This window comes from Scatophagus argus, chromosome 13, assembly GCF_020382885.2.
Source record: "Scatophagus argus isolate fScaArg1 chromosome 13, fScaArg1.pri, whole genome shotgun sequence".
NCBI classification, from domain to species: Eukaryota; Metazoa; Chordata; class Actinopteri; family Scatophagidae; genus Scatophagus; species Scatophagus argus.
The window spans coordinates 7,985,650-8,007,913 of NC_058505.1; the positions used below are offsets into that span (position 1 = coordinate 7,985,650).

The following is a 22,264-nucleotide window of genomic DNA, read 5'->3' on the forward strand; positions in this document are numbered from 1 at the left end:
TGGTTGTTATGAATGGTCAATAATCCATATCAGTGAGCCTTCATCTCACAGTCCAACAGTCTTCAGCTCCAGCTTCAGATGAAGACGAAGCAACAGATGACTTGGTATGTTCAGCTTGAAAATCTGCATCCACCATGGATGCAGATTTTCAAGCACAACACACAAAACTGCCTTAAATAGTTTGTTTTCTTTTAGATTATTTCTGCTCCTTTCTTACAGAAAGCATGGCTTCAGCTAAATGTGCGTTGGTGATGCGTGTCATTAGAGCAGGCAGGACGTGCAGAGAGAACTGAAACTTTGCTTTATTTTGTACTTATGTTAGGTATTTCTTAAAATGTTTTTCAGTGTTGTGTGGAGTCTCGAACCTTGACAGCAATTACTTAACCTGAGAGTGGGTTTGCATGGATGGGTTAAAAGCCGTGAACACATGTTCAGTACACTTGCATCACAGGTGCATCTCTTTTGCAAAAGCACTGAAAAACTTTGTTGTGCCTTAATTTGCACTGCAAGAATTTTAGCATACTGGCTATTTAATCTTAACATCTTAGCATTTCACATACTGGCATGTGGACTGACAAGAAACTAATTGCTTGGACAGTTTTGGTGACCGTTTTACAGCATCATCACGGATCCATGGACCCATGCAGTGAAATTAAATTCTGGAGACTGACAGCAAGTCATGCATCCCTACACTGAACCTCATGTGTTTATTTATGTTCTCTGGAGCTTTCCTTTATAGCTAAACAGGTTAGGTGTGACTTGAGGTTGTGTCGCGCAGGGGAATAGTGACTGCAATTAAACCTGTGCAAAAATAGAAAGACCAGTTGACCAGGGGACTGTAGATTGATTTATTCAGTTTTTAAGGGTGTTAGAAGATATGTAGGAAGCAGTCATAAGCCAACCAGATTTGAAGCTGGTTCTCAGGACTTGCAAGAAGGCCACAGCAGCAGCTTTGGATCTGGAGGACTGTCAGTCACACTGCTGTCAGACAAAACTGAACCTGCTGAGCCTGGCTTCTACCAAGAAGCTGACAGACTGGCTCTCTCCATTATGACTTGTGAAGGTTTCAGCCTGAAGGTGCATTAATAATTCAGTCTGTGGACATCAGTCACTCCAGATATGAAAAAATGCCTACATCCGCCACCCGACTTTGCATCTAGTGAACTGGCATGAGCTACTCTTCTTCCCTTGAGTTAGGTTTTGGTTAGGAATCTCGCAAGGTGGTGAGCCCAGAGCATCTGTTGCCTTGGCTTAGACAGCTGTATTTGCATCTGGATGGTCTGGCCTACTTGTGAGTGCATAATGTACATATGCAAATAATTCATTTGCACTGGGCAGCTTCCCTGCCCGCATCAACATTGGTGTTTTCTTTGGAGGACTCATTAGTATTGCAGTATGTGTTTGTTTGGGAGGAGCTCTCACTGGTTTCCATTTGTATGCAGAACAAAACAGCTTTTATAACAGTTTTTACATACTTGACTACTTAATTTTAAATGTACTTTTAATCCCCAGTGAGTATACAGTAACCTGCGGGTAAATGGTTAAGCGAGAGGCACAAATTCTTTGTGAGTGGTAGATCTAATAGTAATCTAAATTCCTACACACAGCTTGTCTGCTCTCAGTTCTTTTTATTCCTTCTGACCATGCCTGGCTTTTTAGTTTTCAGGGCCAACATAACAGACAAAAATATTATCCTCTGTATTTTGAATACCTTGCAAATAAGGACATTGGATTGCTTTTTGTTGCACACATCATTTTGAAAATTAACTTAAGTTTTACTAAATTCATCTAGAAGATTAAGAAGTTTGGTCTGAGCTGTGACCTGATAATGATGGATAACATTTCTGTGTTACCCATGTGAGCTGTCGGAGTTATGTTATTGTAATTCCCTGTGGAACAGAATGAGAAGACAGACAGACAGACAGACAGTCAGACAGACAGAGAGATTCGGGTAAATTGTTACAGAAAAATGAAATGAGGGATAATGTTGCTAGGAGACCCAGACTCATGCTGTAGACCACGTGCATTCAGACTGGCTGCGTGTGTGTGTTTGTGTGTGTGTGTGCGCACCTCTTCTCTCCACTGCGTCTGTGTGTGCTCGCTATTTCTCGAACTATAAAGCCGCCAGCGTCTCTTTCGCTCTTTGCTCCCCGTTCGAGTCAAGTCAAGGCTGTTTTTCTTTGCCGATACAAACAACTGAACAACGCATGATGCTCGAGGTTTTTCTTTTTTAATCCAAACCTTTTTATTTCCCCCCTCCCACTTTTGTCACAGCTGTAGGGCAAGTATCAACTCCCCCGTCCTCCTAAGCAAAAAGCCTGAACGGATGGTTGGAGTGAAAAATACTTGAAACTCACTACGGACATAAACAGCAGCGGAACAAAGAGAGATGAAAAAAGAAAAGGAAGCTGCGAGTGTGGAGGACTGTTTACCTTTGGGCATCTGAAGACGTTTGTCTGCCTCTCAGCACACACTCTGCCCCTTGTGAACAAGTCTTCAGGGCTGCCTGGAGGGCTGCTTATCTTGTGAGTCAGAAACACTGCATGCTTGAACGCCGTGAGGGGCGATGTCGTGGCAGTTTTCATCCAACTCGACCTGAAGAAAAGCAACACTTTCTCCCATTGTCCTCTTGACATGAACATACCGAACACCTTGGGCTGCAATGAAACACCTCTTCGCAACTTAAGTGGTCTCCGTCCCATGTCGTGTCCTTCTCGCTCTGTCTCGTCCACTGCTTAACCTTTTCATTCACACTGCAATCTCCTTTCTTCTCTGTTTAACTCCTCCACGTCTTTGCTTTCAAAATCTATTTTTTTGTCAGACACGCTCACCTGTCATCCATCATTAGCTCTTCTTACCTTGCACCTCTCTTCACCACTCTCTCCCTTACTTTTCTCTTCCTTTCTCCGGTGCATATCCCTTGCTTGATTTGTTCCTTTTCGCCCATATTTTCCTCCACTTTCTTTAACCTGAAGGCACCACGTACTGCACGTTCTCTGTCTTGATTATCATCTCTTTCCCATCTCATCTTCCTCAGCACTGTTTCGCTCACCTTCCTCACACTTATCCTTCCCCTCCTGTCACAATGTACTCCTCTGAGGAGCTCTGGAACTCCACTGAGCAGGTCTGGATCAACGGCTCTGAGGCGAACTTCTCTCAGGGAAGACGTGGGGACAGTGAGGATGAGGAAGCAGATCAGCACCCCTTCCTCACGGACGCCTGGCTGGTGCCCCTCTTCTTCGCCCTCATCATGCTGGTCGGACTGGTGGGCAACTCACTGGTTATTTATGTCATTTCCAAGCACCGGCAGATGAGGACGGCAACCAACTTCTACATCGGTGAGTGAAGTGTTTCTCTTTTGTATTCCTGAGTTGTGGCTGTTTGTGAAAGAAACGGATGCGAAGAGAGATTCAAACACGGGACATCTTACAGATCAGTTTGCGGGGGATATGTTATCAGGAACTCCCAATGCACCAGTCAACTGATGCATGTCTCTGTCTCTTTCATCGGTCCAGCAACGCTTCATTGCATGCCAATAGTGGGTTCAAAAGACCTTCAGGGGTTCATAGGGGAGCTCAGTGTAATTTTATTCACTGTGTACTTGCCCAATTAGCACAAGGCTACACTTAAGACTGTCCACATTGATTACAGGTTTCTCTTTTACTGAAAGAGAAAGTGACAGGTGCTCAGATGTATCCTGAGCTGAATTTTCTTTAAAAGACCAAAGAAATTCTAAAGGTGAAATAAATACACTGGGGGCATTTGAAAGAACTCATTTGTGCAAGTAATCATTTTTAACGCTCAAGATCTTGGATTTACAAATATGTTTTACTGCTCTGCAGATAGTGTTTAGGGGATTCATGATGCTAACATAACCAGCTATAACATATACTGAAAGTCCAACAAACATACATCATTGATACTTCATTATTTTTAGTTTTTAGTTTCATTAAAAAATTACTAAACATGGATGACTGTTGTGCAAAACTTTACCAAATCTGCAAAAGAAAATGTGAATTAATGCACATTTCCATCCAGTCCACCATGTGATTACTGGGAGTTGAGAGCATCAGTATTTGGTGGTGCTGACATTTGGTGGTGCTGATTCTCCCATCGGGTGTCATTTAACTAATGCAGATGAAGAGGATGCAAAAAAGCTGACATCATTCAAAGAATGCCAGTCAGACCTCAATCAAACAATCTACAACAGAGACGAGAACATTGTTTCTAATATGTTATTTATGTTTGAGTCTTCACTTGCGCATCGTTACAGTCTCGTTATCAATCAGATCTGATGTTTTCATTTCTTCAGTGAAAGCTCGAGTGGATGTTTAATTTACATTCTCCATGCCCACAATCATCATTTATTAATGTGCATCATTAAAAGTCTGTTTCAGCTGCACTGTGTCACATTTTATTTTTACTGATACACCAATTTTCCACCTGAGTAAAGTATGAAAACCTTTTTTATGAAATCAGTGAAGTTTTTCTCATGAATTTCTTCGGTGTCCATCCATCCATCCACCCATCCACCCATCCATCCATTCATTCATCCATCCATCCATCCATCCATCCATCCATCCATCCATCCATCCATCCATCCAATCCTGGATCTCAACACCTAAGCTAAAAACGCATTAAAAACAGGCAGATGTAAATGTACCTATTGCTGTTGTGGTGTGATTTTTATCAATCTCATGCGCATCAAGGAGTTACAAGATGAATCAAAAGGGTGCATTTCTTTTAAGCCTTTACTGAACCAGGACAGGTCCCAGTGAGATTAAAAATCCTTTTTTCAAGAGAGTCCTGGCCAAGACAGATAGCACAAAACAATCAATCATGCACACTGACTTGACGCCTGTGTGATTGATTTTTGCTGCTGAAGTCAATTGCAGCACATCTGATTGAGCTGACACGTCACCTGTCACTTGAGAAGAATTGCAAAGGTGATTGATTAACTTAGGTTCAATCCACAGAAGATAAGAATTAAAATAATAGTAAAATATGCATGCCACACAGACATATATATGTAAATGAGATTACCTCTTTATGTATAAATGAAGCGGTTTGTGCAATTCCGTGATTTACTCGAGAAACCATTTGTGTGTGTGTGTGTGTGTGTGTTTCCATATTGCAGCGTGTATGTGACAGAAATTTGATATAGATGGATGGATAATATCCCAGGGCCCCAGCGCTGAAACTGTTTAATATTCAGCAACATTAGATTAGTGCCTGCACCATCTGCCCACCCTTTCAACATAATGGTGCAGCAGGTATTATGAGATTAGATTGACCAGTAAAACAAATAGGAAACAGTGTGTGGCCTATTAGTCAGACTGACAGATAAAACAGGAAAAGAAAAAGGAACACAAGATGAGACTGCCAAGGTTATCAATGTAACTGTGCTATCCAAGCAAGACGAGTTTGGAGTGGAGTTATTGGGTAGGGGATGTGGACTGTCTGTGTGCATGCTGTATGGACCTTTTGACAGTTGTTGGCTTGAATTTATAAAAAACACTTAGAGTACATCATCATGTCTTGAAGTCAAATACATCAGATTTACCTCACTTGACATGAAGTTTTTCAGAAGTCCTGAGGAGAACAGGAACAACATTTCACTCAACAAGTAGAATGAACACACACACAACTCAACATTAAAGCCTTCAGGAAGGTAATATTCACAGCATGGGAGTTGGACTGAAATACATTAGTTTATGCAAGTGTTGCTTGTTGTTTTTGTCAACTCCTGACAGTTGACGATGCTGTGGACAGGATTTTTTATCTACATTACGTCACATTGCCCATCAGCATCTGAAGTCACTAAAATCTCAGTCTGCAGTATTTATCTTCACCTTTGAGGCACACAAGGAGCAGACAGATCTGCATTTCGTTACTCAGTGAAGCCTGTTATTTTACACAGACAGAAAGAGGCGTCCACGTCAGAGTCCTCATACCACATCCACGTGTCAACCATCACAACCTCAGTATGGCTGTGGTGTAGAGCTGCAGCTAAAGCTGGGATTATTTTTATCATTGATGACTCTGTAAATGATTAATCAGTTCACTGTGTGGTTTATAAAATGTCACAAAACAGTCAGAAATACACATTCCAGTCAACATACAATAGTCAAATGCCTTGTTTCTTTTCTTAACACTTGTCCAAAACCCCAAAGATATTTAGACTGATAAAGTGAGACTGTTATGATGGCAGCAATAGAGAAAGTCACATGACAAAGTTATAGCATTACTAACCTCATGTTCTGTGGGGGTCAGTGTGGATTGATGTCTTAGAAAAACATCAGATTATTTTCCCAGACCTTTAAAAAGTAGTCATTTTGAACTGAACTGTGGCGTTTCCTTAACCAAGTGCTTTTTGTGCCTAAACCTAACATCACATTGCATCACATCATAAAACAGAGTGGTTTGTAACTGTAAAAGGATGTAAACTAGTATGTTGTTTTGTCTCTGTGCAGCAAACCTGGCTGCCACCGACATCATCTTCTTGGTGTGCTGCGTCCCCTTCACTGCCACCCTCTATCCTCTGCCCGGATGGATTTTTGGCAACTTCATGTGCAAGTTTGTTGCCTTTCTACAGCAGGTAAATTGTGACTCAAATGTTTTTAAGCCTTATCACAATCACAATTACATTTTTCTTGTCTCAGAAATGTGCTTTCACATACACACAAATGTTATTACTCTGCACTTTCTACAAAAGGTATGTTGTTTATAAAGTATGTTAGATTTGCTCTTAAACTGGACAAAGTACTCATAAAATAATCTAAATCATCACCTCACAGCGGTGACCTTCAAGACCCTTGCAATCAAAAGCTCTTTTACAGGAGCAACCACAAGTGTATTGATTTCAACTGTATATCATAGAAAAAAATCTTTTTACTTCACTCGCTGAGACAAAATCCTGTCCTTTTTCAGTGGAGAGCTGTCTCAAGAAACACTCAATCCAAAGAGAGCCATTGTTGCCTTTATTTATGTCTTCTTTTACTATTTTGAATGAAAGAAGCTACATTCACCGAGTTGACAGTCGATGACAGCACATTCATCAAAGCACACAGTAACACAAAAGGATGTCCAAGATACAATGAAATCCCAGCAGAAAAGAAGGACGAGAGGAGAAGCGCAACACAGCATCCAGGACTGAGAACAATATGTTTGTAGAAGTTACAGAAACATAGTTTTAAAGAAACACTTAGATGCATTCCACCATCCCACCCAATTAACCAGCACCAATCATCAAGGAAGGGAAGGAGGGATCATTGACCCCTGTAGACATGATGGTGGTTCGTGGAGAGCACTTCCATTGAGCCTTGAGGCAACTCAGGTGTTGCACCCCACACACAGAAGTTCCTTTCAGATTCAACTTTCACCTTGTTTGTCTGACTAACTAATGGAATGACAGTTTTGTGCAACATTATTTGAAAGGAACCCATGGTGGACCTGTTGGTGAAGAGCTTTTTGCATATTTTATTAATCTTTTAGGCCACTGGTATAGTATCACCTTAGTTATTAGCAAAGTATAAGTTATTATTGCAAATTTGGTATCAGATGCTTATTTACACAACCAGCAGAGCAGCATAAGCATCTATTTCAAGTTGTGTCTCTGACCGTAAAGCTTCAGTTATAGATGGAGGCCACCCCAAATATGTTTGCACAGCTCTTACTTTATACTTGCATGTTTACATTTATTTTTGCCTTGAACCCACCTCCCAATAGGGCTTTGAATCAATTGACTTGGTTGGTAGGGGTCCACTGTTTATACTTTGGATTTGGGAGATGTGGGCCTCTTTATGTGTTTCTGGAGCAACCTGATTCCAGTTTTAGTTCAATATTCACTCTACCTTTGAGTTTCATCAACTCTTCAGGGAAATGTCTTGGTCGTTTACTGATGAATGCTTCATTATATCCACCAGCTAGTCACTAACTAACAGTGAATCTGTGGGCCAAACAACCCAAACAATGAGCTGAAAGATGTTAAAACGCTCTTGTAGACCTGACTGATAAAACTCTGAACTGAACAAAGACTTGCAGACAGACAAGCAGTCAGATTCAGGTCCCGGTTAAGGTTCAGGAGACAATACAGTCACTGGGGGTCTGAAACAAGATGAGCATTGCCCCTGTTTAGGTAATAAACAACCAGTCAAGTGATGCAAATTCAAGGCCTACATTGTCTTTGGGGGGGGGGCAAAGCAGTGAATTTCATTAATTTTATACTTTTTTGGGAGATTGGGTTAAGTGTGTTCTTTAATCACACGAAGCTAGAAAAGAGGAGGAGGTAATCTGTCAGGCTTTAAAAAAAAGAAGACATTTTCTTTTGAATGCGTAATGACAAGATGTAGATGGCTAATTTGAGCGTAAAAGAGCAAGATGTCACTTTGAAAGACGTGCAAAGAGCACTGGCTCACAGGTTAAAAGCATTTTTAATTGAAACACAGAGACGTGATTTAGTTTATTCATCTGAAAATTGAGCACCTTATGAGCTTGTCTTTGGTAAAACCACGACACTTGGTTTTAAAATACGTCTTTGAAGTGGGCTGTAAACAACCAAAGAGACTCACTGTGATCTGATCACTTAAACCACTTGCTAAGAATGTCTGTGACCAGTGGATCTTTTGTAGTGTAAAAGCTGGTGATTTGTCTTTGACAAGGATGTAACACAGTAGGCTACTAGATGTCTTGAGAGTTTTGGCCACAGCGAGCCAACCTTTGATTAAACGAAGAGGAACAGGTCATGTTCGTGGTTGGAGTAGTTGCCTAATCTGAAAAGCAGGGTCAATGACTCCTGAGGTTGAAGACCGAGTCAGGAGCTTCTCGTTTAGAAAATGGCAAAAAGCAACTGTCTGTCAAGCAGGTTTCACTCTCCTGTCTGTTCAACGCTAGAATCTTCTCTACCTTTCACCATTCAACCCTGCTCGCGTGCTAAAACCTTTTTATCCTTTTCTGTGAATGGAAACCTGCTCCTTTTTACTATTGCATGTGCATGAAAGAAGGGTCGTTGAAGTTTTAATGTTTTCAGCGAGACAGGAGGACTGACAGCTTCTTCCGAGGGAATGCAGACCATTAACCTGAGACGTGTCTCAGAATGTAAACAATTCAATGACAGCCAGAGGGAAACAGCAGGTTAACTCTATGCCTGATCTGTTTACACCCATCATCAGTTTCTGCTGAAGCAACATCACATGGCAGATTATCTGACTAATGCTACTGTTTCGCACAGTACAACAATAATTTTCCACTCACTTAGTTCTTTTAAAGTACATGTGTTTTCATTATCTCAGCAGCATAAAGACGGAGCAAAATTATCATATTTATGTGATCTCCAAATGAGATACAAGTTAATGAGCTTTAGAGGTGCTGGTAGGCGGATTTTGTTAACTTTGATAAAACCAGGTGTGCTGTCTCCCGCTGTTTGTCTTGTTGCAAAGCTAATATTCTTATCTTATCTTATAAATCTTTATATAATAAGCCAGGGTCCCGTCCTCTAACATCTTCTGAACAGACTTTAGTTTTAAATCAGTTTCTGGTAAAGTGCATAAAGAAAAGCAAAATCAACAGGGTTTAATGTTCCTGTGGGGTGTAATGAATTTTGGAGCCTCTAGGGGGGGCTAATGATCATGTAGACTTGATACTGCTCACTGCGTTAACAGTAGAGGTTGATGAATGAAAAATGCTGTTTACAAATGTGAATGCACTTAGTCTTATTACTCTTTCTTTTTATTTAACAATTATTGAGACAGGTGTTAGATGGAAAATGAAATGAATACCAGGTGGTTGACAAGAAAACAAAATCTGCTTTTTGTCCGTGAATTAATTTTCTCTCAAAGCACATACATTGCTTCTCATCTATATTGAAGAGACACTGCAGTGCACTGAGTAGGATGATTGGAAAACACTGAGACAGTACAGAATAGATATTGATTTTAAAGTGAGGAGCCTCAACTCTCCTTTTAGTTTCTTTCTGTCATCAGCTTCATCAGACCTTCTATCTTCACATCTTCAAATGTATCCAAGGCAGAGATTTCTGCTTTTCACTCCTCTTACATCTTTGTCTGGTATGAGTGAAGAGTTTTTTCTTTCTTTTTCTCTTTGCGATGTCACAGGCTGGGTCACCGGCGTTGTCTCGAGAAATCATAGAAGCTACTGTAATAGGTGGTGATTTCAAAGAATGACAGGCAGACAGACAGAAATACAGATAGTTCTTCTCCAAGTTTTTTTTTTTTTTTTTGTAATGTTAAAATGGTATGTTAAAAGTAAAATCAGAATTCCTGAAACAGCTGACTGAATGATTGATTTCAGTTACTGAATAATTAAAGTGATTGCATGAATTAATTTCTTTCTCTTCAACACACGCTAAACCAAATTTTCCAAAATAAATGATCAAAAAACAAACATTAATGTCCTACTTCACTACACTTTCTGTTTCAAGTCCTCTTTATTATTCCTCATATTCTACAGATCTGGTTTTTTTTTTTCATCTTTTTTGATGATTAAAAAAAAATCCACCTCAGATCACACAGACAGTCGTGGATAGTCTTCAAAGCGGTGCGTTTTTCCTCCAAAACCAAATTCAACCCAAACTCACCATCATCATAGTGTTGAAGAAGAAGAATAGTTGATAATCACTGACCCTTTGTAACCTTCACAATACACCTTCATTGTTTAATGTTGGAATTTTAGGTTTGGCTGCAACCACATCTCATCACTCTAAAAACAGAGAAAATTAAAGGAATTGTGTTAAGGTTACTTGCACCCAAATGCAACAGAGCCTGCAGAAGGTTTGAGAGGTTTAACATGAAGCTTGGGCTGAAGAGGGTGGATGCTGAAACAGGGAGCAAGTGTGGAGTGGAGTGAAGAGGATCAATGGACACAAAGGGAAGGTTGGGCAGAGATGAGATCTGTGGCAGAGGAGTGGGCCAACAGAGCAAGAGGGTAGCCAGCATGGGGAAACTGGAAAGTAATGTAACAAGCTAACAAGAAAAAACAGAAGAAGCCGAAACAAGTACTCAGCAAAAGACAACTAAGCAAACAAGACTGAGTGGAAAGCCCAGGTATATACTGCAGCTGCGTGATGAGGTAATGACGAGCAGGTGTACGAGCAAATAGAGCCCAGGAGTGTAGGAGGAGAAGCAGAAGAAGACATGGACATACACACACACACACACACACACACACACACACACACACAGAAAACACAGGAGACAAGACAGTGGGGAAAACACAAGGGAAAACATGCTTCTACAATTACGAATAAAATGAGATGTAAGCTGATGATTAGTGAGCTTTAGAGGTGCTGATGAAGATATATTTTTATTCTTGTTCTTACATAGCCTGCCTAGTCAAAAATTATTCGTCAATAATCAACAATATCAGGAGGAAAATGTTCTAATAAAGCTAAAAACAACATGTGCTTACTGGGCAGGCAGAAAGTGGTTCTTTCTTTCTGTCAAACATTAAGTATTTTTCTATCCCACACATTCCCATTCAAGCCTTTAATCCCGTACATTTAGAAAAGATGTGCAACATCTATTTTGTAAAACATAACTCAATCTTTCACCTTCTCACTAAAAGACATAAGAAATAAAAAGAGATAACCTAAATGTATTCTCTTTGTAATGTCCAAGCCTATTCCTTTGAATAGACATTATGCATTACAGATAACAGGACAGCGTGTTATTAATGCATCAGTCGTCTTAAACATGGAGGGATTGTGGTATCTTCTTCCTCAGTGACTCGAACGCTGAACTCATTGTGACCCCTTTCTGCCTCTCTCATCATATCCTTTGAAACACTGATCTGCTATTCCAGACCTCTGGGGGGTAATGGGTGCTGGCTTCACAGTCACAGATAAGAGGTGGAGAGAGAAATAGAGAAAGAGGCAGATACATAGACATAAGAGCAACAAAATTAGATCATATTTAGAGAAGAGCATAGAGAGAACTTCTGACCCCTCATTTCTCACCCTGCTGCACATGCTCTGTATTTCAAAGCAATATGGATTAGCTCACCTACACATAACACAGTGCGACCCACATAGATGAAGTGAAGAAAAATATCATTTTTGTGCCAAGGTCTGCTCTATTGGTGTGCATGAAAAGAAAGCCCCAATAGAGACTGTCTAGTCAGGCTGCTTTCTACTAGTTAAAAAAAAACTGTCAGTGTGATTCTAGCTCTGCAGGTACCTGAACATTTCTACTGCACTACCAGTTGGCATTCTTCTGATGTGCCTGAAATGAACTGATGCAAGCATCACTGAACCTTATTAGGAACTGAATTTAATGATTTGTTCATATGCTAATTAAAAATACGCAGCCTCCCCACTGCTTCTTCCTCTTCCTCTGTAAGTTTCCTCCCTCGCTCTTTCTCCTCCCACATTTTCTTTAGCAGAAAAGAACGAGAGCTCATTAGCCAAAAAAAAAAAAATAAAAAAATCTGGAGAGGGACTCTGAAATTAAGCCAGGTTGTTAAGGACAAAAAGACTGCATGAACTTGTCTTCTGCTTCCTAATGAAATTAATGATTGAGTATACGGCTGGATGCGCAGGGCATGATTAGAAAAGTGTTGGGCAACTTCTGTTTCAATTACCCAAAGGGTGTTGGAAGTTTGTGATAAGCCTTTGGAGAAAACAGCTTCCTCTAAGAGCTCGTGTGCAAACTGTGAAGCTTTTTTTATCTTTGAAAAAATGTATCTTTGAGTCTGCAGCAGTGAATGTAATAGCTGACATTTTACATCTGCCAAGCAGCTTTTAATATGTGTTACACATGCTCTTCTCAAGCACAATTTGTCCACAGGAAATGCTGTATTGTTTCTAGAGGCTGAAAGAGTGATGCATGGTTATCAACAGAAAACAAACTGGGTATCAGCAGAGAAGATGGAGAGAAGATACTACATACATCTGCTCTATCTCCGTGGGATCTTTTTGAATTTGTTGCAAAACAGAGGGCCATTGCTGATCGAAGTTACATGAGTTGTTCTGTGTATTTCAGCCACAATTAGTGGGCATTACTTCCTCCTCAGTGTGAATGTGACATCGAATCTATCTGATGATGTCTGTCATTGTGTCACAGAGGTAACAAAGCAAACATTGCTTTCCTAAAACCAGCTTAAAATATATAAAAATAAAAGAATATACATTATTGGGTTTTAGCCGCAGCAATAAAATGAAACTGCCAATCCAGTTTCCAAGAAAAAATCCTTTATAAAGTCAATCATTTTGCAGTCTGTGGCAACATTTTGTAATTTGGTAGATATGTAAATTAAAAACTTTTCTTCATAATGTTGATAAGGTGTAACCTGTAAGCATTAAATTTCCTCATAAGTATAGAAAAACATTTAAAGTAAAATGTAATTTCTCTGCAGACATTTACTGAACACAGTGTGTATATACATACATTACTGTCTTTCCAAGGTGACAGTCCAGGCCACCTGTATAACTCTGACAGCTATGAGCGGGGACCGCTGCTACGTCACAGTCTACCCTCTGAAATCCCTCCGCCATCGCACCCCAAGAGTAGCCATGATCGTCAGCATCTGTATTTGGATTGGTATGTCCCGCCACATTTTTTTTTTTACATTAATTCACCACAGAGTTAATGAATAATTAGAACAAACTGTAGATAAAATAAGGAAGAGAATTAGCATGCATGATCTCATCTACTTCAACTAACACAGTCCTCGTCCTGCCCAGGCTCTTTTATCCTGTCCACGCCGATTTTAATGTACCAGCGTATAGAGGAGGGTTACTGGTATGGGCCAAGGCAGTACTGCATGGAGAGATTCCCCTCTAAGACACATGAAAGGGCTTTCATCCTCTACCAGTTCATTGCTGCTTACCTGCTGCCTGTCCTCACTATTTCCTTCTGCTACACTCTGATGGTGAAGAGGGTGGGGCAGCCCACTGTCGAACCTGTAGACAACAACTATCAGGTATGGACAAGATTCATCTTACCACGTGTTTGTGCTAAGCTGTAACTGTTTCACTTGTAGTTTAAAGATTTGACTTCAAGCCTTTGCTACTATTTGTCAGTGAATGAAAAGTTAAGAAGGTCTCCTTTTCCATACTTGGTGGGGCTGCCTTTGAAATGTTCATTATCTTGCTTTTAATGTTGGTCACCTAGTATATATTATATAATTGAAAGTAGCTTTCTTTAAATTGAATGTTTCATTGTCACAATGGCTCATATTAACAAAATGTCAGAGCATTATCTGCATCCATTCAGTTGAAAATGTTTCAACCTGAGAGAAAAACCCATGCTTGGGGTTTTATGGGTCGCGTCATAAATTTAGAGTGACATGAGGAAAATGGAGAGAAACTGGAGGAAAACAAAAGAAAGAGAGTTCCTGGTGAAATCTGAGACTTAGCTCCACACCAGTCCTCTGGGAACGGAGCTGGAATGAAAGCACTCCTTGTCTAGTGGCCACACAGGGTACTGCAACTTCAGTGTTCACATTATGCGCATTGGCTCAAAAAACTTTTTCATTACACAACCGTAGCTTCTGTAAGACGGTGAATACTTTTTATTGTCACAAGAATTCTCACAATGACTCTTGTCTTTATCAGAATTTGGTCCATTCTCTCCGATAACATTTAGAGACATATGATGAAATTATTTTATTGCATTCATGTCTTTGGATAGCTAACAGGAAGTTTGTTGGGTCAGCTAGTAGAAGTATCTAACTCACGTGACTGAAGGTCTCTAGTGTGCATGGTCTTTGGGCACAGCATGTGCCAAGTGAGGTGCTTTTATAGGACTTACTATACACACAGAGTGAGTCACTAGCTAGCTTACGATACCTTTGTACAATTTGTTCATTGCCTGTTTGCAGTAATAAACGCAGACATGACGTTCTGAGTTAACACACCAGATTCCTCTCCTCCTCAGGTCAACCTACTTTCTGAGAGAACTATCAGCATCAGGAGCAAAGTCTCTAAGATGGTGGTAGTAATCGTCCTCCTCTTCGCCATCTGCTGGGGTCCAATCCAGATCTTTGTCCTCTTTCAGTCTTTCTATCCAAACTATCGACCCAACTATGCCACATACAAGATCAAGACATGGGCCAACTGCATGTCCTACGCCAACTCTTCTGTCAACCCCATAGTTTATGGTTTCATGGGAGCCACCTTCCAAAAGTCCTTCAGGAAAACCTTTCCATTTCTGTTCAAGCACAAGGTCAGGGATAGCAGCATGGCTTCAAGGACTGCCAATGCTGAGATCAAGTTTGTTGCTGCCGAGGAAGGCAACAACAATAATGCAATGAACTGAACCTAACAACTGAATATGGGAAAAATTACATTATTGTCTGTATTCAGAGCCGTTGCTGTTGCAAGAAAATTAAAATAAGGAACATTTTCTATCCCAGGGTTCATTGGGTGAAAGCCTCAAAACAGCAACGGGCTCATTTCAAAGGGACAGAGCATCTGTTTTACAGATGCATTTATGGTCGTGTGAATGAAAACAGCTAATTAACAAACTGATATGGGGAACAGACTCACAACAGGGATGGACATTAACAGTGTTTGGCATAATATGTTGCCTACTCTTCTGCCAAGACCAGCAGCATTGGCACATAATATCATCTAGTGAGCTGCCAAACATCACAGCCAAACAACGGAGGAAAGTTATACACATCTGATGACGAAAGAGGAACATTTTGCCTGAAAGCTGCAGATGGGAGTCCTAATCCCTGTGGTCTGCGGCTTTGCCATAAAGTTGTCAGCATTTGGACAGCTGATGGTATTATGTATTCTCAGACACATGAGAATATAGCATTTTGAAAATGACTGAAGGCAAAGTGGACGTTGTGAATGAACAATAGATACTCTAGAATAGATGCCTATGGAAACGTTTTGTTCATTTATGCAGGTTGACAACAGACACATTCTGTGTCTGTTGCTCTGGGAAACAGACATTTGACGTTTTTGTTTGACAAATGCCTTTTAACTGTCTTGCAGAGAGTTACACAGGAAGATCATGACCTCTATCATGTCTAACATAAGGCTAATTAGCTTAGCTTAGCATGAGGACTGGAAGCAGGGAGCACAAATAATCCAACCCTGTCAAAGACTATAAAAATATGCCTACCAGCACCTCTAAAGCTCAAAAAGTAACACATACATAACAACCAACATACCACTTTTCAGTTAGAAAGCTTTAGAGTGGTTGGTTGGCAAATTTTCTTCACTTTGAACACTTCCTGCCTTTAAGCTAAGATAAGCTAATAACTTCCTGGCTCCAGATTTGTGCATATAATGTGCTTGTGTCTTTTTCTGTAATTATGAATTTGTAAATATCATTTGGGTCAAATTACAAGTTGTTAAGCGTAGACTGGGAAAGAGTTGTCTGACACACTTCTCACACTGACACTTAATGATACAGAAATCAGTGAAAACCAATTATGTTTTAAATGAATGCCTCAAGTCAGCCAAAGTCATTGAATTTAATTGAGGTCATATTTAAAGGCCAATTTTCCAAATACCTCTTGGCACTTGAAAGCAGGAACAGGATGCTATTTTTTTCTTTTTTCTTTTCTTTTCTAACCACAGCTAAAAAAAAATTGTGAAACAGTGGGATCAGAATAACACAGGGTTAATGTTATGTTTTTCTGTTTGTTGAGAATCCAATGACTCAAAGCCAGCATCCAGTTAAATGGGGGTTACTCTGCTGCCAAATGTGATGAGTGTTAGCTGGCTGAAGCAGGGGTTATGACCGGTGAAGCACAAACGGTGTTTACATTTCTTTTGTGTCCCACACACAACATTCACACCTCCCTCAACAGATGTTTTCACCATCGTTTCACACTGTGTATCCAGGTGTTGTTTACTGGAACACCAGTTGTGACATCTTTGAGAAACGCCCTTGTATGATCTTGTCAGATGAACTAAATTCCACATGTTGGAGGTGACCCGTATGCCTTGCGCCCTGCTTACTCAGAGCAGCTGTCTGATGATGGAAATGCAGCCCATCACTGCAGACAAATATACAAAGCCCTTGTCAGCTTTACACTTTCTAAATTCACTCCTTTTCTATCCATCCCACACAGTGACATTCAAAATCAGAACTCCAATTATGGTCCATAGAAAATCTGCTAATGCGATCCTGATTTGAATTGTAGATACTGTAATACTTGCTGTCCTCAGGCCTACATTTGAATTACATCAAAATCTCTTGAAAGGAAAACCAACTGGGCAACCATAATTAGCCATAAATAATAAACAGAAAGGTGCACAAGGGTTTGTCATGAATTAAAATAACATTTAGGCACATTTTGTGAACAGATCCTTTATGTACCTTGAGATGTAACCTAACATGTCCTGTAGATAATAATCAAATGTACCCCAAAATAAACCTTGTATCCACACAAATTAACAAGTTTGTACTTTTGTTTTATCTGAAGAGCTTTGAGTTGCTTTTAGCAGGAGTTGATGATTGTAACTGTACAACAGTCAAAAAAAAAAGAAAAAGTCATCCAGTTTCAACAGTAAATTCATCATGGAATAAATTACACTATACCAAGGGTTTATTTCTTTCTGAGTGCAACTGTAAAACAGGTCTTAACATATTTAATTTAAGACTAATGACTGCTGATTGCTGTTTTATGAATGTAAATGTATGTATGAATATATTTTTCCCCCCACAAAGATTTATAGTCCATCCATTAGGACCACGATCATCAATAATATGTGTGTCTTCTGCGTTACAGTGTTCTCTTGTATCTTCGCTTTTTCTGAGATTGTGATTCTAACAGCATGTCTGTCCAGGTTGTTCAACAGTTTCCTTGAGTTAAGCTTCAATCTGGAACAATAAAACAAAGTGACCTTTAAAGGGAAAATGCCAGATGACCAGCAGTGAAGATGTGTTTCTCAGGTTATGTGAAATCATGCCTGCAGTAAGTTTACTTCTAACTTTTAATTAGAGGGAATGATGTAATGGAACTCAAAGGTGTAACTCGTATTGTTGGTGCCAATCATGTATTATCCTGCAAATAGAGATTTTGGTATCGTAGAGACCTGCATAACTTCATGCTAAATTAATGCTTGACATTTGCATTGGGGGATCATCGTGAAATGTGTTTCTTTTCTGTCGACCATTAAACAAAAAGAAGGATGTGTCTGCTTGCTGACTGATTTCCTAACTGAAAAGACTCTACTTCAGAAATGAAAAACAACTGTTTGCTGTTTAACTGGACAGCCAATACAGGAGAAATGAATGAAGAGGTTCCTGTCACTTTAAGATTTACTCTAGTACTGATTATCAGTACGTAACAGGACTTAATTACAGACAAGCTAAATCATAATCAAAACAATAAAAAGATGTTTAGAAAATGCTAAATGCACCTTACTTTTGCAACATTGAGAACAACACATTAACAAAATATGAAAATGGGCCAGTTGGGATGTCTGTTTGGGACTAAATTTGGTCCATACGTTCATGACAATTGTGATGATGATGGTGGCTGTTTTTTGTGCTTTTAGCTTTTATTTTGATAGGACATTGCATCACATTAAAAGTGTTCTGTGCTCCTACTGGCCAATATCATGGAGCACGTCAATGAATTTGAATTTTCATCCACCACATGGGATAAAATCAGTTGTCACACCTGACAACCTACGTCGGTCAATTTTGGCAGTTAACGTGACAGTGTTGTGTAGTCTTAACCACAGCATTATTCAGCCAAATCACACATTTTGATAACACTAAGTACACAAGCTATGACAAATGAAGTGAAATGACTAGTATTCAAACAGTGAAATACTGCAAATATCCCTGTTATTTCAGTGGCATTTTACCATCAACTGTTAAGTGCACAACAGCGTGCAGAATACAAATAAAAGCTTTCTTCAAATGTCAGCAATTGACAAAAAAAAAAAAAAAAAGGGCAATAACGCAACAACCATGACTCATCATTCCTGAACAGATCTGCCCACACTGTGCACCAGTGTGCTTGGTGATGATGACCTTAGTGACAATTGTGAGTCTAAACTTCATTGTTGTTCATTTAGCATTTAGTAAGTTGCTGTGACTTAACTGTAGCTCCAAAAAAAAAAAAAAACAAAAAAAAAAACAAAACACATGAACAGTACAGGTGACCTTTACATCATCCTGTGCCATGCTGAGCTAAATAAAGGCTGCAGGAAACAGTAAGTCATAATGTGGGAGGCTTGATTCACTAAAAATGTTTGAGCCAGCAACACAAATGCTGCAGAGTGCTCACTCATTGTACCGAGTGTGTTGTAGCTCGTATGCTCCTCTGTGACACGTCTCTTAATGTTAATGCCATTGTGCACTTTGCATTACCTTTTGGTGGATACTGCAGCCTTCCTGAACACATACATTTTAAGCAAAGCCGTTTTAATCAAAGCTTTGTTTCTTAATGAAGGTAAAAACTGAAAGAGGAAAGTAGTCCGTTGAATGATGAATAATGAATGATGATGAATTGCATGCAGTTTAATGTCTACTTTGCAGAACGAGTGCATATATACTTGTACGTATATGACATGATTTTGAAGGTTGAAAGGATTACGTCGTAGCGTCGTGGCGTTTCACTTCCCCAGCTGAGGCCACCCACTGAACCAACTCCATAACTTTGGGTAAGTATGAATCATTTACACACTAAGTATGTAAAATAGTTCCCGTGTTGTAATACACTTAAACTCTGAAAGCACCAATAATAATACAGAAGCGATGATGTGAAAAACAAAGAAACTCAACAGTAACATCTGCAGAGGCAACGGGTCAGCAATGCATTGAGTACTTTTGCTGTTACACCTTTTTATGTTTTACCTTTTTATTTTCAAAACAGGATTTTTACTTGTCAAGAAAGCAAGTTTTTGCTGAGCATATCCCTCCAATTTTTTTAAAATTTTATTTTAATTTCTTTTTGCCTCCACCATCAAAGTCTTCCTTTTACATTTCAGAGGTTGAGTTGTTCGGGGTTTTAATTCAATCTTTTGCTGCTCAACAAAGATTCAGGCCATTCGGTCCCTGTTGAACCACTTCCTTTTGTGTTGTACATCACGCATATTGCAAAAAAAATAGGACCGAGCCTCATTAGATAAATCAATATAAAGCAACACAATAAATGAACCAGTTTTTGCAGTAATGGTATAATTTTTTCGCCGTCAGATAAACAGTGCTGGAGAATAATATGCACATAACTAAAAACTTGAACTAGCTAATCAGTTTTGCTCCACAGTCATCATTAACATCAGTAATTTGGCTTTTCTCCCTGCCCTCAAGTTACATGATTACATTAAGATTAAGAAGAATCACTTTATTGGCAGTATATATATTTTTACATACACACACTGAATTCATCTTCTGCATTTGACCAATCCTTAGTTGAACACACATGCACACACCCGGCAGATTACATGCAGTGAAACACACACAGGAGCAGGAAATCAAGCGCCTGGGGAGCAAACTGGGGGTTAAGTGCCTTGCCATTGTGCCAATGGCGTGCCATTAGCGGGCACATCAGCCATCAGGAGCATTTTTCGCGTTAATCACTCCACCACACCCAAATTTTTCCTGCCTGTCCGGTGGGGGAATCAAACTGGTGACCCTCTAATCACAAGCCGCTTCGCCAACCTCTAGGCCACGGCTTTAATGTGCTGTTCTTGTTTTTTGTCCACTTTGAAGCAATGTGACAAGCCGCAATACTGACAGATTATCACACATTATGCAGGCGATGTGGCAAATGTGTTTGCAAGTGTTTGGCTTTACGTGTGAAGCAAACACAGAGCAACATTAGCACTTATTCATATATTCATTTTCATTTAGACTCTTAAGCTTCTTAAACATCTTTCACCAACTAGTGTTTTATTTGTCTGTCTGCTGGGCAGTTTCAGTTCATTAGACATTTTTGCAGGTGATAATTACCTGTAGATAATTATGTAGATGTTTGACCCAGAATGATTACAAAAATAGTTCAGAGCAGCTTTCATTTGGCAGTTTTAACAGTGAGGTTGCTAATGTTCATCTTCTATCTCAGTGTTACGATGTAATCAGGTGGTGTCACTGTCTTCAGATTTAAATCATGAGTGACATTGGTTGATTCCCACTTTCCTAACAGATAATCACTCATCAGTACTGCTGCTGTCCCTGCTTTACCTGCCCACACTTTTTATCTGGATGTCTCCACTTCTGACAGACAAATAGCACCTCGGTTGTTTCTGTGGGCTTCATTTCAACTGAGTTATTTCACCTGTTTTTACTGCAGCTCTCCCTCTCTCAGCTACCTTGGCAGCAGCTCTTTAGGCAAGCGGAACAAAACAGATAGTGTTGATCTTGAGAGTGTATCAGTAACCTCTTCACCTGCTTCTCAATGTAACACGAACCGTTGTACATGATAAATCATTTCACCCGACTGAATGTGCAGCTCCCACAGGAAATTAATCTTCAGATTAGAAACAACGATGAAAAATGGTCTGGAGAAAAGCCGAGAGAGATGTGTGGGAGGCTGTTTGCCATCCTGTTTAAAGCTACACCATTTGACAGCAAAGCAAAAGTGTAATAGAGTACAAAATTAAATTTTAATGTCACTCTGACGCATTATTTTCCTGCCAGTGGTACATAGTTCTATTTATGCCAAATGAGTTCATCTTGCGAACTGGTCAACGTGGATCATTCATCACTCACCAAGGGAGAGATCCAGTCAAGCAAAGATAACGCAGTCAAGACCGACTGAAGAATGGTAGGTTGATTTTCCTTTTTAGGAAAAGGAAAGTGAAGCCAATTACCTGCCAAAAACAATTTGATGTCGTGACTTTTCCTGTAATGATTTTCCCCCCTGTACCTCGTTGTGTCAAAAAGTTTTTAAGCCATCACTCATTTTATGACACAGCATTTTCATTTTCACAGTGTTTGTTATGACTGAGGCTCACAGTGCCTGGAAGGTAAGTTAGATCCAACTGCACATTTTGAAAAGATTGCATAACAATAACCTGAGCTGAAATTATTTGCATAACGGTAGCGGATGTACATGGACAATTAAAATAAATGTTGTTTTGCAGATTGCAGTCAAATTTCAAACCTCAACAACATTACTCTGTAGAGCTGCATGCGTTTCAGGGGTCACTGATCTTTAGTCTCGTTCCTGCCAACATGATGAGTGTGGCAGCGTTACGCTTGAGCTCATTTAAAAGCACAGGATTAAATGAGATACTGTGGAGAGTTGTTCCACCAGTGGAGGAATGCAGTTGTGAATCTGCACAAAAAGACCAGACCAGGTAGAGACAGTCAGAGGTAGCATTGTG

General features: G+C 39.8%; 1 protein-coding gene across 1 annotated transcript; it reads left to right on the plus strand.

Annotated features, from left to right (window-relative positions):
- The first annotated feature begins 2,859 nt into the window (after positions 1-2,859).
- On the plus strand, positions 2,860-15,838 carry kiss1ra (KISS1 receptor a). The gene is made up of 5 exons (XM_046409585.1): positions 2,860-3,338; positions 6,474-6,598; positions 13,418-13,553; positions 13,697-13,935; positions 14,892-15,838. Exons 1-5 carry the CDS (start codon positions 3,086-3,088, stop codon positions 15,270-15,272), a joined length of 1,134 nt encoding a protein of 377 aa, XP_046265541.1. The 5' UTR covers positions 2,860-3,085; the 3' UTR covers positions 15,273-15,838.
- The last annotated feature ends 6,426 nt before the right edge of the window (positions 15,839-22,264 follow it).